Source organism: Nerophis ophidion, linkage group LG11, assembly GCF_033978795.1.
Source record: "Nerophis ophidion isolate RoL-2023_Sa linkage group LG11, RoL_Noph_v1.0, whole genome shotgun sequence".
In the NCBI taxonomy this organism is placed as follows: Eukaryota; Metazoa; Chordata; class Actinopteri; order Syngnathiformes; family Syngnathidae; genus Nerophis; species Nerophis ophidion.
The window spans coordinates 17,934,394-17,954,945 of NC_084621.1; the positions used below are offsets into that span (position 1 = coordinate 17,934,394).

Genomic DNA, 20,552 nt, shown 5'->3' on the forward strand with positions numbered 1-20,552 from the left:
ATCTCTACCATGTACCGCCCCATTAAAAATTGTTAATGCAAATAAATCGATAGCATTTATCGCCAAATACAAAATTGTTAATGCAAATAATTGCTGATGCTAATAATCACTAGCATGCTAGCTCCTAGCAATATTCTTCATAAAGTGTAGTGTTTGGTCCACACAGCCAATGTCACGACAAAGTGGACCACACCCACTTCCTGGCAGACTGCATCTACGATATGTGCGCCGTCAAAGGCCACGCCTCTGCCCTGTGCAACAGCCTATCAGCTTTCAGCGCCACGTGTCAGGAGGCCGGCGCCGTCTTGGAGACGTGGAGGACGCCAGAGTTTTGTCGTGAGAAAACATATTTAATTCTTAACACCTGTGCATCAAATAAACATATACTGTATATACTGTTCAAATATTTATATTGTATATACTGTTTGACTCTGGTGGTGTGCAGCGCCCTCGTGTGGCGCCAACAGTCACTACGAGGTGTGCGCGCCGCCCTGCCAGCTCACCTGCAGCGGGCCGGCGCCCCCCGAGGGTTGTGCCGACAACTCCCCCTGCCTGGAGGGCTGCGTGTGCGACCCGGGCTTCGTGCTGAGTCACGACCGCTGTCTTCCTCTGGCCGAGTGCGGCTGTCGACACCTGGGACGCTACTATGCACGCGCACAGGTACGCTCGACCGCCTGTGCCACACCTCACCGCCGCCGCTCACGCTCCTCCCCCTCAGGTGTTCCACCCCGACGCGTCATGTGACACCCGCTGCGTGTGCGGGGACAGCGGGCAGGTGATGTGCGACCCGGACTTCCGCTGCTCGCGTGGCGAGGAATGTGTGGTGGTGGACGGCGAGGCCTCGTGCGCGCCCACCAGCGTGGCTTCCTGTTTTGTCTACGGGCTGGCGGCCGTCCGATCCTTTGATGGACAGGTAGAGTACATGGTCTGTCACCTTTTTACTAATAAACCTGGCCTTAAGGTGACAAAACTGAACAAAGTATGACGTTATCAATGCTAATAATCACTAGCATGTATCGTCACATTAAACATTGTTAATGCTAGTAACTAGTAGCATGTATCGCCATGTTAAAAAGTGCTAATGCTAATAACTAATAGCATGTTTTACTATGTTAAAAGTGCTAATGCTAATAACTAGTAGCATGTATCGCCACATTAAAAAATGCTAATTTTAGTAATTAATAGCATGTATCGTAACGTTAAAAAATGCTAATGCTGATAATCAACAGCATGTATCGCCACATTAAAAAATGCTAATGCTAATAATTAATAGCATGTATCGCCGCATTAAACATTGTTAATGCTAGTAACTAATAGCATATATTGCCATGTTAAAAAGTGCTAATGCTAATAACTAGTAGCATGTATCGCCACATTACACATTGTTAATGCTAGTAACTAATAGCATGTATTGCCATGTTAAAAAGTGCTAATGCTAATAACTAGTAGCATGTATCGCCACGTTAAAAAATGCTGACACTAATAATAAATAGCATGTATCGCCACATTAAAAATTGTTAATGCTAGTAACTAATAGCATGTATTGCCATGTTAAAAAGTGCTAATGCTAATAATAGTAGCATGCATCGCCACGTTAAAAAATGCTAATGCTAATAATTAATAGCATGTATCGCCAAATTAAACATTGTCAATGCTAATAACTAGTACCATGTATTGCCAAATTAAAAAATGCTAATGCTAATAATCAATAGCATGTATCGCCACATTAGACATTGTTAATGCTAGTAACTAATAGCATGTATTGCCATGTTAAAAAGTGCTAATGCTAATAACTAGTAGCATGTATCGCCACGTTAAAAAATGCTAATGCTAATAATTAATAGCATGTATTGCCATGTTAAAAAGTGCTAATGCTAACAACTAGTAGCATGTATCGGCACGTTAAAAATGCTAATGTTAATAATTAATCGCATGTGTCGCCACGTAAAAAAATGCTAATGCTAATAATTAATAGCATGTATTACCATGTTAAAAGTGCTAATGCTAAAAACTAGTAGCATGTCTCGCCACGTTAAAAAGTGCTAATGCTAAAAACTAGTAGCATGTCTCGCCACGTTAAAAAATGCTGATGCTAATAATTAATAGCATGTACTGTATCGCCACGTTACAAAATGCTAATGCTAATAATTAATAGCATGTATTACCATGTTAAAAAGTGCTAATGTTAATAACTTGTAGCATGTATCGCCACGTTAAAAAATGCGAATGCTAATAATCAATAGCATGTATCGCCACATTAGACATTGTTAATGCTAGTAACTAATAGCATGTATTGCCATGTTAAAAAGTGCTAATGCTAATAACTAGTAGCATGTATCGCCACGTTAAAAAATGCTAATGCTAATAATTAATAGCATGTATTGCCATGTTAAAAAGTGCTAATGCTAACAACTAGTAGCATGTATCGGCACGTTAAAAATGCTAATGTTAATAATTAATCGCATGTGTCGCCACGTAAAAAAATGCTAATGCTAATAATTAATAGCATGTATTACAATGTTAAAAGTGCTAATGCTAAAAACTAGTAGCATGTCTCGCCACGTTAAAAAGTGCTAATGCTAAAAACTAGTAGCATGTCTCGCCACGTTAAAAAATGCTGATGCTAATAATTAATAGCATGTACTGTATCGCCACGTTACAAAATGCTAATGCTAATAATTAATAGCATGTATTACCATGTTAAAAAGTGCTAATGTTAATAACTTGTAGCATGTATCGCCACGTTAAAAAATGCGAATGCTAATAATTAATAGCATGTATTGCCATGTTAAAAAGTGCTAATGCTAAGAACTAGTAGCATGTATCGCCACGTTAAAAATGCTAATGCTAATAATTAATAGCATGTATCGCCACGTTAAAAAATGCTAATGCTAATAATTAATAGCATGTATTACCATGTTAAAAGTGCTAATACTAAAAACTAGTAGCATGTCTCGCCACGTTAAAAAATGCTAATGCTAATAATTGATAGCATGTACTGTATCACCACATTACAAAATGCTAATGCTAATAATCAATAGCCTGTATTACCATGTTAAAAAGTGCTAATGCTAAAAACGAGTAGCATGTATCGCCACGTAAAAAAATGCTAATGCTAATAATTAATAGCATGTACTGTATCGCCACGTTACAAAATGCTAATGCTAATAATAAATAGCATGTATTGCCATGTTAAAAAGTGCTAATGCTAAAAACTAGTAACATGTTTCGCCACGTAAAAAAATGCTAATGCTAATAATTAATAGCATGTATCGCCACATTAAAAATTGTTAATGCTACTAACTATTAGCATGTATCGCCACGTTAAAAAATGCTAATGCTAATAGTTAATAGCATGTATCGCCATGTTAAAAAATGCTAATGCTAAAAATTAATAGCATGTATCGCCACGTTAAAAAATGCTAATGCTAATAATTAATAGCATATCTCGCCACGTTAGAAAATGCTAATGCTAATGCTAATGACTAGTAGCATGTATTGCCATCCCAGTTGTACGCGACTAATGTGGTAGAGTCACTGTGTGTGGCAGACTTCCGGTGTGTGGGGAGACTGCGTGTGGACCATGTCCCAGGTGGACCAGGGACAAGGCGTGCCGGCGTATTCCATCCTGCTCCGGCAGCACACCACCAAAGGTGCCGGAGTCTCTCGGACTGTGGAGCTGCAAGTTTACGACCTGCAGCTCACCTTGGAGGCAGGCGTCGTCTGGGCCATCAAGGTACTTCTTCTTGCTACCATGCTAACTGTTAGCATGTGGGCGCTAGCTAAAATTTTGCATGAACGCACCACAAAACTGCCATACCACTTTTAGTACTTAGAGGTATCCTTTTAGGTGGCTGCATGCTAACTGTTAGCATATGCGCATAATATCAAACCACTACAGAACTACAGTTGCAATTTCTTTTTGGGTGGTAGCATGCTAACTGTTAGCATTTAAAAAAAAAAATTGGTGTATAAAAACTGCAATAGCACTTTTAGTACTTAGAGGTATCCTTTTAGGTGGTTGCATGCTAACTGTTAGCACATGTGCGTAATATAAAACCACTACAGAACTGCTATTGCAATTTCTTTCTGGGTGGTAGCAGGCTAACTGTTAGCATTTAAAAAATGTATTTTGTATAAAATCACCATAAAACTGCAATAGCACTTTTAGTACTTAGAGCTATCCTTTTAGGTGGTTGCATGCTAACTGTTAGCATATGCACATAATATAAAACCACTACAAAACTGCTATTGCAAATTCTTTCTGGGTGGTAGCATGCTAACTGTTAGCATTTAAAAAAATTATTTTGTGTAAAATCACCATAAAACTGCAATAGCACTTTTAGTACTTAGAGCTATCCTTTTAGGTGGTTGCATGCTAACTGTTAGCATATGCACATAATATAAAACCACTACAGAACTGCTATTGCAATTTCTTTCTGGGCGGTAGCATGCTAATTGTTAGCATTTTAAACTTTTGTTCGTGTAAAATCACCAGAGGTATCCTTTCAGGTGGTTGCATGCTAACTGTTAGCATATGCCTATAGTATAAAACCACAACAGAACTGCTTTTGCAATTTCTTTCTGGGTGGTAGCATGCTAACTGTTAGCATTTCAATTTTGTTTTTTGTAAAAACACCATAAAACTGCAATAGCACTTATAGTACTTTGAGTTATCATTTTAGGTGGTTGGTGGTCTGGTACCGTGTAGTTCCTCCAGGATGCTAACTGTTAGCATGTGAAAATGTAATGACTTCGGTCTTTCCGGGTGGTAGCAGACTAAGTGTTGTGGTAGCACTAAGCGAGGGTGGTAGCAGACTAAGTGTTGTGGTGGAAAAAAGCGAGGGTGGTAGCAGACTAAGTATTGTGGTAGAACAAAGTGAGGATGGTAGCAGACTAAGTGTTGTGGTAGAACAAAGCAAGGGTGGTAGCAGACTATGTGTTGTGGTAGAACAAAGCGAGGGTTGTAGCAGACTAAGTGTTGTGGTAGAACAAAGCGAAGGAGGTAGAAGACTAAGTGTTGTGGTAGAACACAGAGAGGGTGGTAGCAGACTAAGTTTTGTGGTAGAACAAAGCAAGGGTGTGTGTTTGTGTGAGTCAGGTGGACGAGATCAGAGTCCCGCTTCCCGCCTGGCTAGCGGACGGACAGGTGCTGGTGTACCAGAGCGGCATCAACGTGGTGGTCCAGACGGACTTCCACCTCAAGCTGGTCTTCGACTGCGCAGCAGGCGTCATCCTCCAGGTGCCGTCCACCTACGCGGGTCTACCAGCCGGTCTCTGCGGGAACTTGGACGGCCTGGCGTCCGACGAGCCGCCGGCAAACATCTCGGCGTTGGTGGCGGAGCAAGAAGGCGTGGCCTGTGGGACCGGCTGCGGGGACATGCCCTGTCCCGGCACGGCTGGACCCAAGACCCCGGAGGCCGAGGACGCCTGTGGCGTCATCAAGGACCCACTGGGACCTTTGGCGGGATGTCATGCCGCCATAGCGCCGACAGCCATCTTTGATACCTGCGTCAGGTAGGAACGTCTCCAAACTCCACCTTCTTTTTCTACTTGCCAATCATGTTTTAATGGAAGGAAGTATTTTATACTTGCCAATCATGTTTTAATGGAAGGAAATAGTTTTATATTTGCCAATCATTCTTTAATGGAGGAAAATTGTTTTATACTAGCCAATTATGTTTTAATGGAAGGAAGTAGTTTTATACTTGCCAATCATGTTTTTAACGGAAGGAAGTAGTTTCATATTTGCCAATCATGTTTTAATGGAGGAAAATAGTTTTATACTTGCCAATCATGTTTTAATGGAAGGAAGTAGTTTTATACTTGCCAATCATGTTTTAATGGAAGGAAGTAGTTTTATACTTGTCAATCATGTTTTAATGGAAATAAGTAGTTTTATATTTGCCAATCATTATTTTTCATTGAAACATTGTTTTATCCTTCTGAATCCTTTTTTTAATAAAAGTAAATTGTTTATATATTTTTGCAGTTTTTTTTTAAGAAAAATAATATGTTTATATTGGTGAATAGTTTGTTTAATTTAAGAAAATTGTTTATTTGCAATTTTTTTTTACTACAAAAAAATGTTTTTTTTTAAATTGTGAATAGTTTTGTTTTTTTACCGGCAGAAAATACTTTTCATGCTTGTGAATCCTTCAATTGAAGACAATTGTTTTAATACTTTTTATTTTTTAATAAATAAATATTTTTATACTTTTTTTTTTTTAAGGAAAAAAAGTTTTTATACTTGTGAATCATTTTTTAATAGAGTAAAGTAGTTTTTATACTTGTGAATACATTTTTTTACTGCACATTTGTTTTTATACTTGTTTTATTAATGGAAGAAAATTGTTTTTTTTCTACTTTTATAAAATACTTTTTATATTTTCAAAAAAATATTTTGTTGGCAGAAAAGAGTTGTTTTACTTTCCAATCATGTTTTAATGGAAGAAAATGTGTTTTTAGACTTGTCAACGTGAGTAAGAACATTTTGGTGTGTTTGACAGTAGTTTGTACAGTAGCTACAGTACAATTACAGTAGTTACAGTACAGTAAAGTAGTTTGTACAAGTACCAGTACAGTACAATTTGTACAGTAGTTTGTACAATAGTACCAGTACAGTTTTACAGTAGTTTGTACAGTAGTATCAGTACAGTACAGTATGTGCAGTAGTTTTTACAGTACTACCAGTGCAGTACAGTTTATACAGTAGTTTTTACAGTAGTACCAGTACAGTACAGTTTGTACAGTAGTACCAGTAAAGTAGTTTGTACTATAGATTGTACAGTAGTACCAGTACAGTACAGTCTGTACAGTAGTTGTACAGTAATACCAGTACAGTAGTTTGTACAGTAGATTGTGCAGTAGTACCAGTACAGTGTAGTCTGTACAGTAGTTCCAGTACAGTACAGTCTGTACAGTAGTTTGTACAGTAGTGCCAGTAAAGTAGTTTGTACAGTAGATTGTACAGTAGTACCAGTACAGTACAGTTTGTACAGTAGTACCAGTACAGTACAGTTTGTACAGTAGTACCAGTACAGTACAGTCTGTACAGTAGTTTGCACTGTAGTACCAGTACAGTAGTTTGTACAGTAGATGTACAGTAGTACCAGTGCAGTTTGTACAGTAGTAACAGTACAGTCTGTAAAGTAGTTTGTACAGTAGTTCCAGTACAGTACAGTTTGTACAGTAGTACCAGTCCAGTACAGTCTGTACAGTAGTTTGTACAGTAGTACCAGTACCACAGTTTGTACAGTACAGTCTGTACAGTAGTTTGTACAGTAGTACCAGTACCACAATTTGTACAGTACAGTCTGTACAGTAGTTTGTACAGTAATACCAGTACAGTTCAGTACAATGCAGTACAGTTTGTACAGTACAGTACTGCCAGTACAGTACAGTTTGTACAATAGTTTGTACAGTAGTACTGACACAATTTGTACAGTAGTCTGTACAGTAGTACCAGTACAGTACAGTTTTTGCCAGTAGTTTTTACAGTAGTACCAGTACAGTACTGTACAGTAGTTTGTACAGTAGTACCAGTACAGTACACTACATTAGTATCGGTTTAGTACAGTACAGTTTGTGCCAGTAGTTTGTACAGTAGTACCAGTACAGTACAGTAAAGTACAGTACAGTAGTACCAGTTTAATACAGTACAGTTTGTGCCAGTAGTTTGTACAGTAGTACCAGTACAGTACAGTACAGTAGTACCAGTTTAGTACAGTACAGTTTGTGCCAGTAGTTTGTACAGTAGTACCAGTACAGTACAGTAGTACCAGTACAGTACAGTACAGTAGTACCAGTTTAGTACAGTACAGTTTATGTCAGTAGTTTGTACAATCCTGCTGTTTTTTCTGCAGCAGCAAAATGAATGGTCCGCTCAGGAAGTCCTAATTTGGTCATGTGACGCTTCCGACTTAGTGACTGGGGGACTAGTCAACCGATGTGTGCTGTTGCTTTCAGGGAGGTGTCGGCCGCAGGACGCCACCAAGACGCGGCGTGTGCTCACGTACAGAACTATGTCAGCGCTTGTCAACTGGCTGCTGCCAACGTCAGCACATGGAGGAGCCACACCTTCTGTCGTAAGTCGGAGCTTTTCTTACATCGAGTACGCTAACGTCTCCCATGTTAGCTTGATGACGCTAGCTTGACTACATTACGATAGCACGTGCTAATATGCATGCAAACACTCACACATGGGACCCTTTAGTAAGTCAAAATTGTTTTAGTTATATTGTAATTTTTTTGGGGTGTTGCTTTTACTTCCGGTTCAAGGCAAAACAGGAAGTGCGTGTATAAGTGTTTATGTAAGTTTCTTTGAAGTGTGAGGTGTGTTTGTCTTTGCAGCGCTCACCTGTCCGGCAGGAAGTCACTATGAGCTGTGCTCGTCCTCCTGCTCGTCCACCTGCGTCTCTCTGGAGAGGTCCGATCCCTGCCCCGTGTGCCAGGAGGGCTGCCAGTGCGACGCCGGCCTCCTGTCCGACGGCGAGCGCTGCGTGCCGGTGGACAAGTGCGGCTGCTGGGCAGACGGACGTTATTACAAGGTAAGGTCTCTGCCGCGTCAAGGACCACACCCGGTTCTAAGGACGTTCCGGGTCGGAGCCATGGTCGCGATGAGCGTTGAGACGGTGTGTTCTCCTCGCAGTCGGAGACCTCGGTCCTCACGGAGGACTGTTCCGAGCGATGCGTGTGCCAGTCGGGACAGCTGACCTGCAAGCCAGCAGGGTGCCGGGAGGAGGAGGAGGAGTGCGCCGTCAAGGACGGAACCCTGGGCTGCTTCCCCAAAGGTCGGTCCTCAACCCACAAGCTGATCCTCCGTTTGAGGGGTTGGAGTCTGTTCCAACCGCCTGTGGACTCAACGATAGCACGCGTACCGACCACTTTGCCACCTGCTAGAAAGGGATTGCTTCAGTCATGGTTTTCCTCCTCGGACTTGTGTCAGTGATTCCGACACAGCAAGTTGGTTTTCAGCATGCTTTTGTTTGGTGTTTTGTTCTTGTTTGATTCGTAAAGAGTTGTATAGAATACATCGTGCTTCTGTTTCCGACGCTGAAATAAGTTTTAGAAACAAACTTTTTGAAACGGTGCGGCTTCTTCAGTGATGCGGACGCTGTATCGATCCGTTGTGATGAAGAAGAGGCTGCTCTCAATTTACCGGTCGATGTATGTTCCCATCTTCACCTATGGTCATGAGCTTTGGGGTATGACCTAAAGGACAAGATCATGGGTACAAGCGGCCGAAAGAGTTTCCTCCACCCGGTTGGCGGGGCTCTCCCTTAGAGATAGGGTGAGAAGCTCTGTCATCCGGGAAGAGCTCTAAGGAAAGCCGCTGTTCCTCCACATGGAGAGGAGCCAGGTGAGGTGGTTCGGTCATCTGGTCAGGATGCCAACCGAATTCCTCCCTAGGGAGGTGTTTAGGGCACGTCCGTCCAGCCTCGGGAAGTCTTTTGGGGAGTGCTCAGAGAGTATTGGTTATCGGACTGTCTGATTGTGGCGGTCCGCTCCCTGTACGATCAGTGTCAGAGCTTGGTCCGCATTACCAGCAGTAAGTCGGACACGTTTCCAGTGAGGGTTGGATTCCGCCAAGGCTGTCTTTTGTCACCCATTCTGTTCATAACTTTTATGGACAGGATTTCTAGGCACAGTCAGGGTGTTGAGGGGATCCAGTTTGGTGGATGCAGGATTAGGTCTCTGCTTTTTGCAGATTAATGTGGTCCTGATGGCTTCATCTGGCCAGGATCTTCAGCTCTCACTGGATCGGTTTGCAGCTGAGTGTGGAGCGACTGGGATGAGAATCAGTACCTACGAGTCCGAGTCCATGGTTCTTGCCCGGAAAAGGGTGGAGTGCCAACTCCGGGTTGGGTAAGAGATCTTGCCCAAAGTGGAGGAGTTCAAGTACCTCAGAGTCATGTTCACGAGTGAGGGAAGAGTGGATGGTGAGATGGACAGGCGGATGTGTGCGGCGTTTTCAGTAATGCAGACGCTGTATAGATCTGTTGTGGAGAAGAAGGAGCTGAGCTGGAAGGCAAAGCTGTCAATTTACCGGTCGATCTACGTTCCCATCCTCACCTATGGTCATGAGCTTTGTGTTTTGACCCGAAAAGACAAGACCACAAGTACGAACGGTCGAAATTAGTTCCCTCTGCCAGGTGGCGGGGCTCTCCCTTAGAGATAGGGTGAGAAGCTCTGTCGTCCGGGAGGAGTTCAAAGTAAAGCCGCTGCTCCTCCACATGGAGAGGAGCCAGATGAGGTGGTTCGGGCATCTGCTCAGGATGCCAGTCAAAAGCCTTCCTGGGAGGTATTTAGAGCCGGTCAGAGGCCAAGGGAAAGACCCAGGAAACTTTGGGAAGACTATGTCTCCCGGCTGGCCTTGGAACGCTTCGAGATCCCCTGGCAGGAGCTGGACGAAGTGGCTGGCGAGAGGGAAGTCTGGGCTTCCTTTCTTAGGCAGCTGCCCCTGCGACCTCACCTCGGATAAGCGTAGGAAGATGGATGGATAAACATTTTGAAACCAACTTTGCAGCATGCAGTCGTTCTTTCCACGCCTGTTGCCACAAAACCAAACCACTGACGGCAACTTTTCTTTTCTCTGGATCTAACATCCGGCTCTCGTTTGCGTTATCATTGGCCATGTTTTGGGGGAGGGCAAAATATGCCAGAGGATTGAAAACAATGAGGTTTTGGAAATCATCTGCGACAAAAATGCTCAAAATTACGGTGAAAGGTCTCGCAGTAATGTTGATATTTTTTGGGAGGAGCGAGTACTTCTCACCCCACAGTTTACTTCATCGCTGTGATGATCTCTGCTTGTTCCAGATCCGTGTGCGGAAGTTTCTTGCCGGACCAAAGAGGTCTGTGAAGTATCAGAAGGCCAGGGGGTTTGTGTTCCTGAAAGCAACGTTTTGTGCTGGGCCTTTGGGGACCCACACTACACCACCTTTGACGGCTGGAGCTACTCCTTCCAGGGAACATGTACCTACGTCCTTGTCAACACCACAGGTCTGTCACACACCCCAAGTCTGCATTCCGAGTCACTTTTGCAGTATTCACTTCCATTTGCAGTCCGATGTACAAAGTACTCTATGAAGTATCCTCAGAGTATTCAATCCACCGCAACTCAACTGTTTGGTTTTTCTTAGAAGACCTTTTGTCTCTCATCCAAGTACACTTCATGACCATGGACTTTGTTTGGTCACATCTCGTCTTGGACTTAGATTGGTCACATCTAGTCTTAGACTTAGATTGGTCACATCTAATCTTAGACTGAGATTGGTCACTTGTAGTCTTAGACTTAGATTGGTCACATCTAATCTTAGACTGAGATTGGTCACTTGTAGTCTTAGACTTACATTGGTCACATGTCGTCTTAAACTTGGATTGGTCACATGTCGTCTTAAACTTGGATTGGTCACATGTCGTCTTGGATTTAGATTGGTCACATTTGGTTTTAGACTTAGATTGGTCACATGTAGTCTTGGACTAAGATTGGTCACATCTCGTCTTAAACTTGGATTGGTCACAACTAGTTTTAGAGTGAGATTGGTCACATCTAGTTCTATACTGAGATTGGTCAGATCTAGTCTTAGACTTAGATAATCACATTTTATCTTAGTTTTAGAATGATCACATCTAGTCTTGGATTTAGATTGGTCAGATTTAGATTGGTCAGATCTAGTCTTAGACTTCGATTGGTTTCATCTAGTCTTAGACTAAGATTGGGCACATCAAGTCTTAGACTTAGATTGGTCACATCTCGTCTTAAACTTGGATTGGTCACATCTAGTCTTAGAGTGAGATTGGTCACATCCAGTTTTATACTGAGATTGGTCGGATCTAGTCTTAGACTTAGATTGGTCACATCTTATCTTGGATTTGGAATTGTCACATCTAGTCTTGGATTTAGATTGGTTACATCTAATCTTAGACTTAGATTGTTCAGATCTAGTCTTAGACTTAGATTGGTTACATCTAGTCTTAGACTTAGATTGGTTACATCTAGTCTTAGACTTAGATTGGTTACATATAGTCTTAGACTTAGGTTGATCACATCTAGTCTTACACTGAGATTGGTCACATCTAGTTTTAGATTTAGATTGGTTACATCTAGTCTTAGACTTAGATTGGTTACATCTAATCTTAGACTTAGATTGTTCAGATCTATTCTTAGACTTAGATTGGTTACATCTAGTCTTAGACTTAGATTGGTTACATCTAGTCTTAGATTTAGATTGGTTACATTTAGTCTTAGACTTAGATTGGTTACATCTAGTCTTACACTGAGATTGGTCACATCTAGTTTTAGATTTAGATTGGTCACATTTAGTCTTAAACTTAGATTGGTCACATCTTATCTGAGATTTGGAATTGTCACATCTACTCTTGGATTTAGACTGGTTACATTTATTCCTAGGCTTAGATTGTTTAAATCTAGTCTTGGACTTAGATTGGTCACATCTAGTCTTAGACTTAGATTGGTCAGAAAAGTCTCAGACTTAGAATGGTCAGATCTAGACTTAGACTTAGATTGGTCACATGTTATCTTGGATTTAGATTGGTTAAATCTATTTTTAGACTTGGATTGTTGACATCTAGTGTTAGACTTAGATTGGTCACATTTAGTCTTAGGCTGAGATTGGTCACATCTAATCTTAGACCTGGATTGGTCACATCTAGTCTTAGACTTAGATTGGTCACATCTAGTCTTAGACTGAGATTGGTCACATCTAGTCTTAGACCTGGATTGGCCACATCTAGTCTTAGAGTTAGATTGGTCACATCTAGTCTTAGACTTAGATGGGTCACATCTTGTCTAAGACTTAGATTGGTCACATCTAGTTTTGGACTTAGATTGGTGACATCTAGTCCAAGACTTAGATGGGTCACATCTAATCTTAGACTTAGATGAGTCACATCTAGTTTTGGACTTAGATTGGTCACATCTAGTCTTGGACTTAGATAAGTCACATCTTATTTTAGATTTAGAATTGTCACAAAGAGTCTTGGATTTAGATTGGTTACATATAGTCTTAGACTTAGATTGATCACATCTAGTCTTACACTGAGATTGGTCACATCTAGTCTTAGATTTAGATTGGTCACATTTAGTCTTAAACTTAGATTTGTCACATCTTATCTTAGATTTGGAATTGTCACATCTACTCTTGGATTTAGACTGGTTACATTTATTCCTAGGCTTAGATTGTTTAAATCTAGTCTAAGACTTAGATTGGTCATATCTAGTCTTAGACTTAGATTGGTCAGAAAAGTCTCAGACTTAGAATGGTCAGATCTAGACTTAGACTTAGATTGGTCACATGTTATCTTGGATTTAGATTGGTTAAATCTATTTTTAGACCTGGATTGTTCAGATCTAGTCTTAGACTTAGATTGGTTACATCTAGTCTTAGACTTAGATTGGTTACATCTAGTCTTAGACTTAGATTGGTTACATATAGTCTTAGACTTAGGTTGATCACATCTAGTCTTACACTGAGATTGGTCACATCTAGTTTTAGATTTAGATTGGTTACATCTAGTCTTAGACTTAGATTGGTTACATCTAATCTTAGACTTAGATTGTTCAGATCTATTCTTAGACTTAGATTGGTTACATCTAGTCTTAGACTTAGATTGGTTACATCTAGTCTTAGATTTAGATTGGTTACATTTAGTCTTAGACTTAGATTGGTTACATCTAGTCTTACACTGAGATTGGTCACATCTAGTTTTAGATTTAGATTGGTCACATTTAGTCTTAAACTTAGATTGGTCACATCTTATCTGAGATTTGGAATTGTCACATCTACTCTTGGATTTAGACTGGTTACATTTATTCCTAGGCTTAGATTGTTTAAATCTAGTCTTGGACTTAGATTGGTCACATCTAGTCTTAGACTTAGATTGGTCAGAAAAGTCTCAGACTTAGAATGGTCAGATCTAGACTTAGACTTAGATTGGTCACATGTTATCTTGGATTTAGATTGGTTAAATCTATTTTTAGACTTGGATTGTTGACATCTAGTGTTAGACTTAGATTGGTCACATTTAGTCTTAGGCTGAGATTGGTCACATCTAATCTTAGACCTGGATTGGTCACATCTAGTCTTAGACTTAGATTGGTCACATCTAGTCTTAGACTGAGATTGGTCACATCTAGTCTTAGACCTGGATTGGCCACATCTAGTCTTAGAGTTAGATTGGTCACATCTAGTCTTAGACTTAGATGGGTCACATCTTGTCTAAGACTTAGATTGGTCACATCTAGTTTTGGACTTAGATTGGTGACATCTAGTCCAAGACTTAGATGGGTCACATCTAATCTTAGACTTAGATGAGTCACATCTAGTTTTGGACTTAGATTGGTCACATCTAGTCTTGGACTTAGATAAGTCACATCTTATTTTAGATTTAGAATTGTCACAAAGAGTCTTGGATTTAGATTGGTTACATATAGTCTTAGACTTAGATTGATCACATCTAGTCTTACACTGAGATTGGTCACATCTAGTCTTAGATTTAGATTGGTCACATTTAGTCTTAAACTTAGATTTGTCACATCTTATCTTAGATTTGGAATTGTCACATCTACTCTTGGATTTAGACTGGTTACATTTATTCCTAGGCTTAGATTGTTTAAATCTAGTCTAACACTTAGATTGGTCATATCTAGTCTTAGACTTAGATTGGTCAGAAAAGTCTCAGACTTAGAATGGTCAGATCTAGACTTAGACTTAGATTGGTCACATGTTATCTTGGATTTAGATTGGTTAAATCTATTTTTAGACCTGGATTGGTCACATCTAGTCTTAGACTTAGATTGGTCACATCTAGTCTTAGACTGAGATTGGTCACATCTAGTCTTGGACCTGGATTGGCCACATCTAGTTTTAGAGTTAGATTGTCACATCTAGTCTTAGACTTAGATGGGTCACATCTTGTCTAAGACTTAGATTGGTCCCATCTAGTTTTGGACTTAGATTGGTCACATCTAGTCCAAGACTTAGATTGGTCACATCTAATCTTAGACTTAGATGAGTCACATCTAGTTTTGGACTTAGATTGGTCACATCTAGTCTTGGACTTAGATAAGTCACATCTTATTTTAGATTTAGAATTGTCACACAGAGTCTTGGATTTAGATTGGTTACATCTAGTCTCAGACTTACGTTGGTCACATCAAGTCTTAGACTTAGATTAGTCACATCTCATCTTAGATAATGAATTGTCCCATCTAGTCTTGGATTTAGATTGGTTACATCTAATCTTAGACATACATTGGTTCGATCTAGTTTTAGACTTAGATTGGTCACATCTAGTCTTGGACTTAAATGGGTCGCAATCAATATAATCATTTGCAGAATCTTTAAAATCATTTGAAGAATCTTTACAATCATTTATAGAATCATCAGAATCGTTTACAAACTCATTAGAATCATTTACAGAGTCATTGGAATCGTTTAAAGAATCGTTAGACCCGTTTAAAGAACCCCCCCGCGACTCCGAAAGGGAATAAGCGGTAGGAAATGGATGGATGGATGGATAGAATCGTTTAAAGAATCATTAGAATCGCTCCACATTCCACGAAACAAAGTCCATTAATGAACGGAGGAGTTGCAAGTGAAAGAACATGCAGAGAACCCTGACCTCAAACCCATCCAACAAGTTCTGACCGTGGACAAAGATTAGCCCGAGACTAACGACCTGTTCCACCTCGGCCAGGTGCTGATCCCTCCCTGCCAGGGGTTACCGTGACAACCAAAAACGAGCTGCGCGGGAACTCCGAAGGCTCTTTTGTGCGCTCGGCCACGGTGAAGATAATGGGCCACACCCTTTCACTGCCCAAGGACCAGAGAGGCTTCGTCCTGGTAGGTCTCGTTCATGCAAAGATGTTGGTGGGAGCCCGAGGATATTGTGGGTGCGGCTTATACACCGGTGGAATCTGTTGTCCGGAAAATATAGTCATCTTCCACCAAATGACGGAAAAAACATGTTATTTTGTAGACTAACAGATAATACAATGATTACTGTCTCCTTGGTTTTTCGTCACGTAACCTTCAATATACCGTCATCTTACATGAAATGGGTGGGGAAAACATGTTATTTTGTAGACTAACAGATACCGCAAGGCTTCCTGTCTCCTTTGTTAGGCATTGTCTAACATTCAGAGTCTGGCAATTTCCCACCAAATGAGGAAAAAAACAACAACATGTTTTTCTGTAGAGTAACAGATACTACAATGCTTCCTGTCTCCTAGGTTTTTCGTCGCCTAACGTTCAATATACTGTCACATTCCACAAAATGGGTGGGGGAAAACATGTTATTTTGTAGACTAACATATACTGCAAAGCTTCCTGTCTCCTTTGTTATGCGTTGTCTAACATTCAGAGTTTGGTAATCTTCCAGCAAATGAGATTTAAAAAACATGTTGTTCTGTAGACTAACATATACTACAATGCTTCCTGTCTCCTTGGTTTTGCATTGTCTAAGATTCAAAATAACGGTAATCTTCCACCAAGTAGGGGGTGGGGGTTACATGTTGTTTTGTAGACTAACAGATGCTACAATGCTTACTGTCTCCTTGGTTTTTCGTCGCCTAACCTTCAATATACCGTCATCTTCCACCAAAAAGGCGGAGAAAACATGTTATTTTATTGACTAACAGATACTACAAGGCTTTCTGTCTCCTTTGTTATGCATTGTCTAACATTCAGAGTATGGTAATCTTCCACCAATGAGAAAAACAACAACATGTTTTTCTGTAGACGAACAGATACTACAATGCTTCCTGTCTCCGTGGTTTTGCGTCATCTAACATTCAAAATAACGGTAATATTCTACCAAATGGGTGGGGGAAAAATGTTATTTTGTAGACTAACAGATACTACAATGCTTCCTGTCTCCTAGGTTTTTCGTCGCCTAATGGTCAATATCCGGTAATCGTCCACCAAAATGGGGGAAAAACATGTTATTTTGTCCACTAACAAGATACTAAAATGCTTCCTGTCTTCTTGGTTTTGCGTTGTCTAACATTTAAATTATGGTAATATTTCGCCAAATGAGGGAAAAACATGTTATTTTGAAGACAAACAGATACTACAGTGCTTCCCTTCTCCTTGGTTTTGCGTTGTCTAACATTCAAAATAACAGTAATCTTCCACCAATTGGGGGGGAAAACATGTTCTTTTGTAGACTAACAGATACTACAATGCTTCCTGTCTCCTTGGTTTTTCGTCGCCTAACCTTCAATATACCGTCATCTTCCACCAAATGGGTGGAGAAAACATGTTATTTTGTAGAATAACACATACTACAAGGCTTCCTGTCTCCTTTGTTATGCGTTGTCTAACATTCAGAGTATGGTAATCTTCCACCAAATGAGAAAAACAACAACATGTTCTTCTGTAGACTAACAGATACTACAATGCTTCCAGTCTCCGTGGTTTTGCGTCATCTAACATTCAAAATAACAGTAATCTTCTACCAAATGGGTGGGGAAGATTTTTTATTTTGTAGACTAACAGATACTACAATGCTTCCTGTCTCCTAGGTTTTTCGTCGCCTAACGTTCAATATACCGTCATCTTCCACGAAATGGGTGGGGAAAACATGTTATTATGTAGACTAACAGATACTGCAAGGCTTCCTGTCTCCTTTGTTATGCGTTGTCTGACATTCAAAGTACGGTAATCTTCTACCAAAGGGGGGTGGGGGGTGGGGGGGGGGGGGGACATGTTGTTCTGTAGACTAACAGATACTACAATGGTTCCTGTCTCCTTGGTTTTTCATCACCTAACGTTCAATATACTGTCATCTTCCACCAAATGGGTGGAGAAAACATGTTATTTTGTAGAATAACATATACTACAAGGCTTCCTGTCTCCTTTGTTATGCGTTGTCTAACATTCAGAGTATGGTAATCTTCCACCAAATGAGAAAAACAACAACATGTTCTTCTGTAGACTAACAGATACTACAATGCTTCCAGTCTCCGTGGTTTTGCGTCATCTAACATTCAAAATAACAGTAATCTTCTACCAAATGGGTGGGGAAGATTTTTTATTTTGTAGACTAACAGATACTACAATGCTTCCTGTCTCCTAGGTTTTTCGTCGCCTAACGTTCAATATACCGTCATCTTCCACGAAATGGGTGGGGAAAACATGTTATTATGTAGACTAACAGATACTGCAAGGCTTCCTGTCTCCTTTGTTATGCGTTGTCTGACATTCAAAGTACGGTAATCTTCTACCAAAGGGGGGTGGGGGGTGGGGGGGGGGGGACATGTTGTTCTGTAGACTAACAGATACTACAATGGTTCCTGTCTCCTTGGTTTTTCATCACCTAACGTTCAATATACTGTCATCTTCCACCAGATGGGGGGGAAAACATGTTATTTTGTAGACTAACAGAAACTACAACACTTCCTGTCTCTTTTGTTATGCGTTGTCTAACATTCGGAATATGGTAATCTTCCACCAAATGAGATACAAAATCATGTAGTTCTGTAGACTAACAGATACTAAAATGCTTCCTGTCTCTGTGGTTTTGCGTTGTCTAACATTCAAAATAACGGTAATCCTCAACCAAATGGAGGGAAAAACATGTTTTTCTGTAGACTAACAGATAATACAATGCTTCCTGTCTCCTAGGTTTTATGTCTCCTAACCTTCAATATACTGTCATCTTCCACGAAATGGGTGGCTAAAACACCAGAGTTTGGTAATCTTCCACCAAATGAGATAAAAAAAACATGTTGTTCTGTAGACTAACATATTCTACGATGCTTCCTGTCTCCTTGGTTTTGCATTGTCTAAGATTCCAAATAACGGTAATCTTCCACCAAATGGAGGGTGGGGGGACATGTTCTTTTGTAGACTAACAGATACTACAATGCTTCCTGTCTCCTTGGTTTTTCGTCGCCTAACCTTCAATATATCGTCATCTTCCACCAAATGGTGAGGAAAACATGTTATTTTGTAGACTAACAGATACTACAAGGCTTCCTGTCTCCTTTGTTATGCGTTGTCTAACATTCAGAGTATGGTAATCTTCCCCCAAATGAGAAAAACAACAACATGTTCTTCTGTAGACTAACAGATACCACAATGCTTCCAGACTCTGTGGTTTTGCGTCGTCTAACATTCAAAATAACGGTAATCTTCTACCAAATGGGTGGGGATTGTTTTTATTTTGTAGACTAACAGATACTACAATGCTTCCTGTCTCCGTGGTTTTTCGTCGCCTAACGTTCAATATCCATTCATCTTCCACCAAATGGGGGAGGGGAAACATGTTATTTTGTAGACTAACAGATACTACAATGCTTCCTGTCTCCGTGGTTTTTCGTCGCCTAATGTTCAATAACCATTCATCTTCCACCAAATGGGGGAGGGGAAACATGTTATTTTGTAGACTAACAGATACTACAATGCTTCCTGGCCCCCTTTGTTTTTTGTCGCCTAACGTTCAATATACCGTCATCTTCCACGAAATGGATGGGGAAAACATGTTATTTTGTAGACTAACATATACTACAAGGCTTCCTGTCTCCTTGATATGCGTTGTCTGACATTCAAAGTACGGTAATCTTCCACCAAATGGAGGGAGGACATGTTGTTCTGTAGACTAACAGTTACTACAATGCTTCCTGTATCCTTTTGTTTTTCGTTGTCTAACATTTAAAATGACGTTAATCTTCCACCAAATGGGGGATGGGGGGGACATGTTGTTCTGTAGACTAACAGATACTAGAGTGCTTCCTGTCTCCATGGTTTTGCGTCATCTAACATTGAGTTCGTCGTTTTCCTTTTGCAGATTGATGGCGTGAAGACGGGTCTCCCGGTCTTCCTTGAAGGAGATAGCCTTTCCATAACAATGCAAGGAATGAGAGGCGTCCTCCAGACGGATTTCGGGATCTCCGTCACGTTCGACTGGTCCACGCTGGTCATGGTTTCGCTCAGCAGCAGCTATTACGGTAACGTGGCCGGCCTCTGCGGCAACTACAACGGCGACAAGGCGGATGAGATGACCACCCCGGGGGGACGCACCGCCGCCAACGTGACAAAGTGGGCGGGGACGTGGAGCGTCCCTGACGGCGACCCCTTTTGCTACCATTACTGCGACGGAGTGTGTCCTCAATGCTCGGAGGAAGACCGCGTCAGGTAACGTCAGGCACTGTTCCACAGGTGGGGCCATAGTGGCGAAATGCCGCCTCTCCCTGGGTCTTTGCTCCGGTATTTAGTAAAGCTAAAAGGCGGTTCCATGAAACGGTAAAGGGAGGTCAGATAGGCAAGAAGGTGCAAGGCCGTTAAGACATTTAAAAATGAATGAGCAAATTTAAAAAATCCACCCTGAAGCGGGTGGGGAGCCAATGCAGCGACATTAAAACTGGTGTAATGTGCGCCAGGGTCAGCATATTCTGTACGTTTGCGCAATTCCGTCTGTACTACCGGGTACCAAGTTATGTCAAAATGAAGACATTTAATAACTAATAATAGAACTTTAAAGTGGACAGGGAGCCGCTGAAGCGTCCGAAGACCATTTACTTC

The 20,552-nt window shown here is 40.9% G+C and overlaps 1 protein-coding gene across 1 annotated transcript in view; it reads left to right on the top strand.

The window, feature by feature from the left end:
- The window catches only part of LOC133562427 (IgGFc-binding protein-like), a 77,586-nt gene that overhangs the window by 40,360 nt on the left and 16,674 nt on the right, over positions 1 to 20,552 (top strand). Inside the window, exons 19-29 of the mRNA XM_061916614.1 lie at positions 167 to 336; positions 446 to 660; positions 719 to 913; positions 3,551 to 3,736; positions 5,102 to 5,517; positions 7,969 to 8,087; positions 8,353 to 8,549; positions 8,651 to 8,792; positions 10,822 to 11,004; positions 15,724 to 15,869; positions 19,819 to 20,165. Of these exons, the coding sequence (XP_061772598.1) occupies positions 167 to 336; positions 446 to 660; positions 719 to 913; positions 3,551 to 3,736; positions 5,102 to 5,517; positions 7,969 to 8,087; positions 8,353 to 8,549; positions 8,651 to 8,792; positions 10,822 to 11,004; positions 15,724 to 15,869; positions 19,819 to 20,165 (2,316 nt within the window). The remainder of the gene's footprint in view (positions 1 to 166; positions 337 to 445; positions 661 to 718; positions 914 to 3,550; positions 3,737 to 5,101; positions 5,518 to 7,968; positions 8,088 to 8,352; positions 8,550 to 8,650; positions 8,793 to 10,821; positions 11,005 to 15,723; positions 15,870 to 19,818; positions 20,166 to 20,552) is intronic.